Source organism: Acinonyx jubatus, chromosome E4, assembly GCF_027475565.1.
Source record: "Acinonyx jubatus isolate Ajub_Pintada_27869175 chromosome E4, VMU_Ajub_asm_v1.0, whole genome shotgun sequence".
NCBI classification, from domain to species: Eukaryota; Metazoa; Chordata; class Mammalia; order Carnivora; family Felidae; genus Acinonyx; species Acinonyx jubatus.
This window is the reverse complement of record NC_069395.1, coordinates 2,653,449-2,664,484: the sequence shown is the minus strand read 5'-3', so window position 1 is coordinate 2,664,484 and position 11,036 is coordinate 2,653,449. Positions and strand designations below refer to the sequence as shown.

General features: G+C 57.7%; 1 protein-coding gene across 3 annotated transcripts; it reads right to left on the bottom strand.

Annotated features, from left to right (window-relative positions):
* Window positions 1–5,013: 5,013 nt before the first annotated feature.
* Window positions 5,014–9,939, bottom strand: LOC106988850 (uncharacterized). Of its 3 annotated transcripts, none has more exons than XM_053209215.1 (6): window positions 9,434–9,939; window positions 7,776–8,174; window positions 7,111–7,407; window positions 6,175–6,316; window positions 5,888–5,970; window positions 5,014–5,630 (listed from the first exon to the last, which is right to left on the bottom strand). In XM_053209215.1, the coding sequence occupies exons 1-5, from the start codon at window positions 9,504–9,506 to the stop codon at window positions 5,922–5,924; spliced, it is 960 nt and encodes a 319-aa protein (XP_053065190.1). In that variant the 5' UTR covers window positions 9,507–9,939; the 3' UTR covers window positions 5,014–5,630; window positions 5,888–5,921. The 3 variants fall into 3 exon arrangements, with proteins under 3 accessions (XP_053065190.1, XP_053065191.1, XP_053065192.1); XM_053209216.1 differs by having other exon boundaries at window positions 7,111–7,340; window positions 7,781–8,174; XM_053209217.1 differs by lacking the exons at window positions 5,888–5,970; window positions 6,175–6,316 and having other exon boundaries at window positions 9,434–9,937.
* Between the last annotated feature and the right edge of the window lie 1,097 nt (window positions 9,940–11,036).

The following is an 11,036-nucleotide window of genomic DNA, read 5'->3' as shown; positions in this document are numbered from 1 at the left end:
AAGAAACTGAGCCCAACACCCACTCATGAGGATAAACTCACAGGAAACTAGGAACGGAGGAGAATTTCTTCAACTTGATAAAGATCATCTCCACAAATACCACAGCTAACATCATACCTAGTGCCTACAGGCGGGAAATGCTTCCTCTAAGGCCAGGAACCAGGAAAGATGGCTCCTATCCACACCCTCTCTCAGGGTTGTACGTGAAGTCCTAGCTGACACAATAAGACAACAAAATGCAATAAAAGGTACACTGACTGTGGAGAATGAAATAAAACCATCATTGCACACATGTGACGTGGGTTTCCATGTACAACGTCCAAAAGAATCGACACAACAAGAAGTACTCTGCATCTGATGATGGATGATAGCACGGTTACAGGAAACACAAGGTTTCTACTCGACGCTCAATGACTCACCTACAACCAGGAACGAAGAAATGGAATTTTAAACTGAATGCACCATACCCTTTACACTGACAATGCAAAAGTGAAGTGTTGAGGCATAAATATCACAAAATATGCAAGGATCTTTATGAGGAAAACTACAAGTCTCTCATAAACAAAATCAGACAACAACTAGGTACATGGGGAGATAGACCATGTTCATGGATGAGAAGGCTCAATATTGTCTAGATATCCAAACTCCCAACTTGATCTATACATTCGATCAACCACAATCTGCAGCCCAGCACGTTATGTTGTAGACATTGGTCACGTGATTCCGCAGTTTGCGTGGAGAGAAAATGACCCAGAGGAGGCCACACTATGTTGCAGAAGAGCGAGGTGGAAGACTGACACCCCCTCCTTCAAGACCTCCTACATACTGACAGCCATCAAGACACTACGGATTTGGTGAGAAGAACCAAACAGATTGTGCAACAGGATAGAGAGCTCAGAAATAGACCCACGTATAGACGGTGAACTGATCTTTGACACGGAGCAAAGGCAATACCATGGACGAAAGACAGTCTCTTCAACAAATGGTGCTGGAACTACCAGACGTCCACGTGCAAAAAAAAGAACCGAGACACAGGGCTCACACCCTTCCCAAAAACTAACTCAGCGGATCAGTACCTCTATATAAACGAAGAATTAGGAAACTCCGACAGGACAACATAGGAAAATCTAGATGTTCTTGGGACCGGTGAACACGTTTCAGAAAGACACAAAAGACACGATTCATGAAGAAAGATGACATAAACAGGAATTCAGTGAAATGAAACAGTTCTGCTCTGCAAAGGCAATCCCAGGAAGGAAAAGACAAGCCACAGACAGGGAGAAAATATCTGCAGAAGACACAGCTGATAAAGAAGTGTTAGCCAACATATATAAAGAACTCTCCAGACTCAACATTAAGAAAACAAACAACCCAATGAAAAGAGGCCCAAGGCACTAACAGACACCTCACCAGAGAAGACACGCTGATGGCAAAAAGCACAGGAGAGATGCCCCACATCATATGCCATCAGGGAAAATAAATAAACAGCTAAATCCAGACAATGGGTCGTCACCCAGCACTAAAAGGAAACGAGCTATCAAACCACAACAAGCCTTGCGGGGAACGTAAATGCCTGTTACCACATGCAAGACGCCAATCTGAAGAGATTACACACTGTATGATTCCAGCTACATGAGGTTCTGGAAAAGGCAAGTTAATTTTTTAAGTTTATTTAAATATTTTCAGAGACAGAGAGCATCCAGCAGAGAGACAGAGGGAGATGGAGAGAAAGACAGAGACACAGAGAGAGAGAATCCCAAGCAGCCTCCAGGCTCTCATCACGGAGTCCAATGCGGGGCTCCGACCCCTGATCTGTGAGATCATGGCCTGAGCGGAAATCAAGTGTCGGAAACTTAACCAACTGAAACACCCAGGGGCCCCAAAAGGCGAACTTATGGAAATAGTAGGATTTTTAATCATATGTGTAAAACGTGATCTTTGTCATCGGGAGCCACCTTCCAGAGAGAACACAGAACAATTTACTTCCTGTGTCATTCATTTTGTTTAATTGAACCTAACAAACCTTACACTACTTTTTTTGTAGGCTCTGCTCCCAACGTGGGGCTCGATCTCACCACCCTCAGATGAAGAGTCTCGCCCTTCACAGACTGTGCCAGACAGGCACCCCTAGACTTTCCCTTTAAATTATTTAAATGTATATTTAGTTTTGAGACAGAGAGTGCGCAAGCAGGGGACGGAAGAGAGACAGAGGGAGACACAGAATCCGAGGCAGGCTCCAGGCTCTGAGCTCTCAGCGACTCCTCTTCCAGGGAGCAAACCTTCTCTCAGGACCAGGTATCACCCCCATGACCTGCGACCTCAGGGATCCCCTGCGTCCCATCTCCCTCCCCCGGGATCGGCCCTCACCTCTCAGGGTCTGTCTCAGGGGATGGAGCAGGCACCCCACTCTGCCCTCCAGCCCGTTTCACCCCGGAAACCTGGATCAGGACCTCGGACCTCAGACCCAGGATACTCCAGGGATCCCCCTTTCCCAGCGGTCACCCACCCCCCTCCTAGTCCCAGATACCCTTCCCACCCCCCCTCCCCAGTCACAGTCGCCGCCCTCAGATCCCGCCCTCACCGCCCCCCACCCCGCACCCCTCCTACCTCACGACCTCGCCCCCCACCGCTCACCTGGGCTCCTACCTTCCAGGTTTGGCTCCTGATCCCTGACTCCTGGCTGCACATTTATGTCTGCACTGCCCCCCCTGCCACCTGCCCCCCCCCCCCCCCCCCAGTGTGTCTGGCGCTGATCTCCCCCTTCTGCCCTGTGCTGGGTCTGGGCTCCAAGGGAGAAGTTCCGCCGCCCCGCCCCCCTCAGCACCACTGGCCCCTCCCCACCCCCCCAGTCGCCCTAAGCAGCCTCCCTCCAGGCCCTGAGCGCCGGCCACCGCCGCCACCTGGCGGCCGAGGACCGAACTGCCTCTGGAGACTTCCTGCCAAGAAGCCTTCACCATGGGTTCACCTGCATACACAGGTCATGAGCGCCTACTGTGTGCAGCACAGGGGCAGGGAGAGACAGGGAGCTGAGTCCTCATCCCAGAGGAGCTCCCAGGCTGGCAGAAGCAGTTCAGGCCTCGGGAAGCAGGTCAGTTCCGCAGACGGAGCAGAGTGGGGACATCTCGCCTCACCGGGGAGCCCGGCCATCGTCATGGAGGGTGGGGGGTGCGGGGCACAGGCCTCGAGCGTCCCCCGCGTGCAGGGCCCTGTGCAGGGGGCTCCGCCCCTTCTCCGGGACCCCCTGTGGCTCCGCGGTTCTCTCCTCCCCACCTGCTCTACAGAGGTGCCGGCACCCGCACCAGGACTCGCAGGAAGAAGGTCGGGATCGAGTGGGAGGGGCCGCAGATGACAGACCACAGGCTCTGTGACCGGCCTTGTGTGCACCCCCAGAACAGGCCAAGTCGGCCATCCCGTTCCTGCTGCCTACGGAGGTGGTCCAACTGGAGAGAGGCGGGCAAGGGCTCACGTCTGGGGACGGTGACATTGGAGTTTATAAGGAAATAGGGAGACTCCTGGGGTCCGGATGCAGGGTGCACAGTCAGCTTGTCCCCCGCGCTCCCTGGGGCTGGCCCTTGTCTGTCCCTCTTGTGTTTGCCGCTGCGGGTCCCCGGGGACTCATTGGGAGCCAGGGAACAGGGCAGGGGGGCTGGGGGTGAGGTCAGAGCAGAGTGCAGGGAGGAGTGAGGGTGACAGACCACCCTTAACCTACCAGAAACACTGGGAAAGGTGCCATGGCCCCACCCCCACTCACAGGGTTTGTCCCTCTCCTAAGACAACAGCCTAGGAAGGGGAAACTGAGGCACCAGAGGACAGGGCCAGCTGCCAGGTGCCCTCCTCTCCTGGGTGCCCTCATTCTTGCGTGTCCTGGATGAGAGTCATGTGGAGGACACCCCTCCGGCCCTGCTCTGTGGACACACTGGGTTTCCAGGGGGGGGGTTCGGGGGGGGCATTGCTGCTGCCACACCCCCCTGATCAAGGCTGTAGGTCCGGGCCACCCCCGCCTGCACACACCTGCTGGGAGAGCAGAGGCGGCCCACACCTCATCCACCTCACTGCTGGACAGCTGACGACAGGGACAGGCAGGACAGGGCGATGCAGACGGAGGTCAGCACGGGGTGTCTCCCACCCATGAGCCCAGCGCCTCCTCTCTCTCCTGCCCCCACCCGGCCTGGCTCTCTGGGCCTTGAGGCCTCCCCTGCAGATCTGAACTTTTGTGTGTCTTACTAGCTGGCCCGAGGCTAAGAATAAGGCATGTCTCAGGCTGACTGTGCCCTGTGTGCAGAACAACCCGTGTCCCTGGACCTGAGGTCCCAGAGCTGGGGATGGGGTGCCCTCAGGGTCCTCAGTCTTTCCTCTTCAAATTCTTCCTTCCTCTGCCTGGATTCTGCTGCTAGGTCAGCCCCCCAGGCCCCCCGATGCTGGGAAGGGGGCGCCCACGGGCCGGCCCCACAGGTAGGTCCCGGAGACGAGGCGGTACCGGGTTCTGGTCCACATTCTGGACCTACAGGAAGCTGGGGCCGAGCGCCAGAGTAGGACGCGGGCGCTCAGCGAGGACCTCGTGCAGAGAGCAGGGCACATACAGGGACACACGGGCTGCCAGTGGTGTGGACGCCAGGGGGGAGCGAACGAGGGAGCAAAGGGGACCTCCAGGTGTTGCTGAAGCCAGTGGGCGGACGGTGGGACCCGAGGGAGCTGGAAAGGTCATCAGAGCCCATGGAGGAGCCGGGGAGGGGGAGGGTCCCCGTGAGACAGGAATCGGGTTTCCCACAGGTGACTGTGCCTCCGAGAGCCCATGTTCATCAGGCAGCCGCGTGAGGGTGTCGGCTCAGGACTGGAGACGCGGGCTCAGCGCAGCCCGGCTCCAGCCTCGGACTCAGCCGGAGTCACGGGGGGAGAGGTGGTGGCAGGAGAGAGACGAGGGCTCCACGGGGACCAAAAGAGGATGGGGGGTGGGGGCAGTAAAGGACGGAGAGGGAGGGGCCGGGGGTCCTGCTGTGGGCAGAGTCACAAGGGTCAGAGTGAAAACAAACTTTTTCAAATTAAACCTGAAATTACAAAGCCATAATAGGTCTTAGACAAATTTCATCTGTTTTGTTTTTTTTAAGTGGTTATTTACACATATATTTGGGGAGAGAGACAGAAGGAAAATGCACAATTGGCTGGTGGTGAACCGGTCGAGGCTGGAAGTTGAGACTTCATGTCGATGGGTCCCAGAGGCCGAGGGTCCCGACAGGATGACGGATGGTGCACAGACGTGGGGAGAGTGGGCTCCATTGACGGTTGCCAAAGGGGCTGAGGCTGAGCGGAACCGGACCACAGCTTTGGACTCGTTTAACGACGAAGGTCCCCCTCGATCTGCCACGATGTGTGTCTTCTGCTCAACTTGGGCACAACGTGTCCGCATAGAGATTCACGGAGGTTGGATGAATCCGGTCCCTGCTGAGAGCAGTCAGACGGGGAGGGGGCAGGACCAGGGCCGCAGGCATCACACGCACAACAGAGGTGTCGGGGGAGGCTGGATTCCCTGCTTCTTCCAGTTAAATCACCCTCAAGCCCTGGCCTGGGTGGCGGACCTCACTGTAGACTGTCGTGAGCGGTGTCTCCTGTTCGAGATGTGGTTCCCCCGAACCCTGGAACGCAGACAGAGGGTTCCTGCCACAGCTGAGGGACAGAGAGGCCCCAGAGGGACCCACACAGATGCCATGCCGCTCACGTGACGTCCCCCCAAAGCGCCCAGCACTGCACGGACCCCGTGTTAACTCTGCACTGTCTGGAGAGAGATACAGAGGCAACGAGGCCAGAAACTGCTGATCCCTGGCTTTGACAAATTCACACCCAGGCACCGGGACGCGGGAGAACCCAGGCTGACCTCCTCTCCCGGACTCACCTCATCTCTGCCGTCTCCTGTCTCGTGTTCTCCTTCATTGACGCCAACAACAGAGTCTAAACCTTTCTGTTCTGATCCTGCCCCTGAGACACACACAGGTCAAACTTGCATCTGAACGTCGGAAACGTGTACCCTCCCCACCACCATGACCCCCAAGATCATGCCCACACCCACCAGCCTTCTGCAGTGATGTTCCCTGAGCAGGAAAACGCAGGAGAAAGGGTCCCAGGGGAAGGGAAGTATGTATGCACAGGAAAGCGAAATGCACCTGCCTCTCCCAGGCCTACCTGTCACACATCAGCCATATGCGCACCGTAACCCCAATGACCAGAAGCACGACCACTAAAGCTCCCACGATCAATCCCACGTTGACACCAACAGTCGCCAAGATGTCTGGCAGGTGGGCAGACCCATCCGGCCCATGTGGACCTGTTTGCCTCCCACACAGACAGTGAAGAAGGATGAGACAAGAGACAACATCACATGCCCGTTGCCAGGCACGTGGAGACGTGTGAAGGGACCCCGTCTCGGCTGGAGACGCTCCCGAGAGGAGGCGAGGGGTGAGGGTGGCTCAGGGGGGGCTCCTGCAGGGTCCTGAGGTAAGGAGCCCTGCTCGAGGTCAGTGCCTGCTGGACGGGACCCCAGCGGGGGCTCCTGTGGGCTGGCAGGAGTCACACACGGTGGGGCAGTTGCAGGCAAGGGGTCCCTGGACGGGAGTAAGTGGGGAAGGGGAAGACTCGGGACTGGAAGGTCTGGGGGAAGAAGGAGGAGCCTGGCCAGAGGCTGAAACCTGGGGAGCCCAGGACACATCTGGGAATCCAGGCGAGCAGTTGGGCGGGAAGCGTGTCCCCGAGACCGGAGACGGGCACACGAGCCCCGACACCTGAACCCTTCAGGCAGCGGCTGGCTTGGCCTCCCTCAGGTGGCACCGACCACTGACTCTCCCCCCTCGCTTGCTGGAAACCTCCCGGGACACACAAGGACTGAAGCATGAGGCAGGGGTGAGGTACCCGAGGGGGCTGCCTGGACCAGCAGGGGTGAGGGGTGCAGAGGAGCAGGAGAGAGACACCGAAAGGCAGAAGCAAGCGGAATGTGCCTGCCAGCTTCCTGGACGGGTGACGGGTGGCAGGAGGTGACCTAAACATGGGGGACAGAGCCCGGAACCCTCACCCAGGGGGACCTGAGCTCCGGGAGTCCCCTCCCCTCTGACAGGATGCACTCACCGTGGGCACAGACTTCCCCAAGGTCCCGGGTGGCAGTTTTCCGGTCCCCCGGGTTGCTGACCACACAGGTGATGCTGGGGCTGGGCTGGCTCAGGGGCAGCTTCAGAGCCACGGTCCAGGGGTTGGGGGCCGGTCCTGGGACCCCTCTCTGCTCCAGCTCCCTGGGGAAGCCCTTGCTCTCCCAGGACACATTCACGTCCTCTCTGGTTCCCGGGGCGTGGCACTCCAGGGTGACACTGCACCAGTCTGGTGTGACGGATGGAGTCTTGGCCAGGATCTGGGGGTGGGGCACGGGCTCTGGAGCCCGAGGGACAAGAGGACACGGGGTCAGGTGAGTGGGAAGCATCACGCCTCATGCTTTCTCAGGTGGAATCTCACTGTCGCCCTGGCATCCTCCCCGCAAGGATGGTGAATCCACTTTACAGATAAGACAGACTTGACCTAAATATACAGCGAGTGGCTATGAGGACGGGAGCCACTGTGTGAAGCCTCAGGCGTGATCTCAGCTCTGCCTCGACTTGTGGTGAACACACTGCGTCCAGTTTCAAGGGAGAAGCCAGAGCCTCAGGTCTGGGGTCTGGAAGGGGTCCTGCGAGGGGGCCAGGGACACTCCCAGGGACAAAAGAAGTGGGTAAGTATGTATTGGGGGAGGAGCCACCACCTACCGTAGACAGTGAGGTGGAAATACCGGTTCGTTTCTCTTCCTCCGGTTAAGGAGACTCGAGCCCAGTACTGCCCACTGTCCTCAAGGGTCAGGTTGTCAATCCTCAGGGTCGTGGTGTTGAGCACATGGACCCTCTTCTCGAACTTGTCCTCGAAGTTGACCCATTTTGGAACATCTTCCCCAGGAGACACGTGCAGCATGATCGTGTAGTTTCTTCCAGATTTAATGGCCCAAGAAATCTTCTCCAGCTTGACTTCTGGAGCTAATTCTGGACGTCTGGTCACATGAAATGGCACAGAACCACCTTGAGTTCCCTTCAGAGAAACTATGTTTCCAAAATCCTCCACTTGAGATCCAAGAGTTCCAGAACCATTGACCACAGTGCTGAAGGTGCCTAGGGCTTTGGAAACAGACACGGTGAGTGTTTGGTCATTGAGAATAAGGAGAAAACCCTAGAACCCATGGTGCTCATGAGTAGACTCCCACTAGACTCCCTTGACTCCGAGAGGCGGGACAGAGCAAGAATTTGGAGTCATGCTGGAATCAGGTCCTGGTCCTAGTGGGGCGTCCCCTTGAACCCGGTCCTGACCTGCTGTCCCGCAGTGTCCTCGCCGCCTAACTCTGAGAGTCTGGACGTGACAACATCACGGATCGAGAGCCCCGAGCACCTCTGGGCCGATGCCAAGTGCCCAGCGTAGGAGGCAGCTTCCACCGTGGCTGCCCACACGCTGTGGGAGCCCCGGCCCTGGAGTGGGGGCCACGCCCTGTGACTTGCTCTGGAGTGGAGCTCAGCTAAAGTGATGGCCGTCACTCAGCGACAGCAGGTCTCACAGGAGTGAGACGTCCGTCTGGCTCACACCCTTTCTCTCGCTGCTGTGACAACCCCAGTGCCGTGTTGGGGGCTGCACTGTGGAGACGGCCATTGGCAGGGACTGAGGGCAGCCTCGGGTTAGCCGTGTGAAGAGTCCGTACACATGGAAGGATCTCATTTAACGTTGCACACGTCCCCTCGTGGACTGGAGTTCTCTCCACGTGTGACGGACAGTTCGTTTTTCTTGTCTCTACAAACGCTGTCGCGTTGAGTAGCCTTGGATTGGAGACTGTGCACAAGTGGATGCACGTACCCCAGCCTCTGTACACACCCACCTGTGCACACCCACCATATACGGGGGTATATACATCACGCACACACATACACCACACATAGGCGTGCATGCGCTGGGATAACCGAGTGGGTGAGTCCAGTGCACCAAAGGCAGGTTCATGTACTGGGGACAGGCCTGCCTCAGTGCCGTCCTGAGAGCGACCGACATGTAACAACCAAACTTTTTGCCTTCTGCGGAATAGATGAGGAAAAATCCGCTCACGTGATATTTTAACGAGCGTCTCTCCTGCAAAAGACCCTGGTCGCCATGTCACATGACTGTTTGATCTGCTTTTCTGTCAGCTGTCAGCCGTCCGCTTACAGCCTATCCCCGTGCTTGGCTTTTCCTGTTAGTTTACAGGAGCGAGAACCATAGGCTCAGAGCCAGATGCCCCCCTCGTGCTCCCTGACAGAGTTGGTATTTCGGGCTGTTCCCCACAGACATCAGACACACGGGACGCCCACCTCCCTGCCCCGCACACCGGCCTCCCACCCGGGGAGCCCGGGCCACTCACTGAGGACGAGGCTGCTGAACCCCAGGAGCCGGGAGGCCCAGCACAGCTGGGGGTCTTCTGAATGGGCTCCCATCACAGGCTGCCTCCTTCAGGCTTGGTCTGGGCCCAGTTGGCCGTGGAGGAAACATCCAGAAGGCAGAGGCAAGAGAAGAGGCGAGCTTCTGCTCAGAACACTCTTAGGCTCTTCCCACCCCAAGGGCGGAGCTAACTGCCTAGGACAAGCTGGCTGGTCTAGATAAGCCATTCAGATGCTTCCTCTTCTCTCTGGCACCTGCAGGGACCCTCGGGGAACGATGGTGGAATAAACATAGGAACCCCCCCTCGGTGAGGCGCTGTGTGGGAGATGCCCCGTCCTGTGGGCACGACCAGCCTGGTGATCTCAGCTCCCCAGCCAGCACTGCTGGGACCCCTTACCTGTTTCCCTGGGTTCACACTCTGCCCAGGCAGCCCTGCTCCCCAGGGCCAGCCGATGGCCAGGCCCAAAGTCGCACAAACCACTGTACCAAGCACACGCCCCTCCCGGTCCCCTGCTTTGGGCCTGTCCTTTGTCTTTACACCATGAACGAGTCATGTTTCCTCTCTGACTTTCTCTACACTTCAATTGTCCGTGGTCGAAGTCGCTCTGAGCCCAAGAACAAAGCGCTTTGTGGGAAGGGCCCACCCCCACACCCCAGTGCAAACACGGGCATTTCCCTTTGGTCGGCACCCAGGCCCTCCGGGCACCCAGACCCAACCTGCCCCCCCACACAAGGCAAACCCCCCCAACGGGGCAGCACCCCACCAGCGCGTCCCCCTAAGGCTCTGCCAGCCCTGGGCCCGCTCTCACACACAGGCAGGGGGCAGGGACGGGCTCCTCCGTCCACAGGCTCAGCTGCCTCAGACTCACGGCCACCTGCTGAGGGTCAGGCCTCTTCTCCCCAGATGGGGCCCCACGACCTCTGAGAACCTTGTCTCCCATGGACCCTGGGGGAGCAGCCCCATAACTCCCCGCCGGCCGTGCCCTTTCCCCGCCCACGGAGGCTCCCCCCAGCTGCTCAGAGCCTCGGATCCTAAGTCTGGACCCCAGGATGGCCAGGGACACGAACTGAAGGTAGTCGGCCTATGGGCTGGGAAGTCCCTTCTGGGGATGCGGAAGCCGATCCTTAGGGTGTGGACGACCATCGCAGGTCACTCAGCAGGGCGGAGCAGGGACTGGACTCCTAACCGTGATCTCTGAGACCCAACATCCCAGCCCCCGTCCCTTCCCACCGTTGTGGCCTCTGAGAGTCAACCCGTCCACTCTGGGCTCCCCGACCTGCTCTGCGCTCCTCGGACAAGAGAGCATCAACACCGCCTTCTTCCCCCACTCCCATCCCGTAACGGGGACAGCCTGCTAAAAGGCTGTCCCCAGTATGGCACTGGCACAAAAACACACACATAGATCAATGGAACAGAATGGAAAACCCAGAAATGGACCCACAAATATATGGTTAACTCATCGTCAATAGACCAGGAAAGAATATCCAATGAAAAAATGACAGTCTCTTCAACTAACGGTGCTGGGAAAACTGGACAGCGACATGCAGAAGAATGAACCTGGACCACTTTCTTCGATCACTCACAA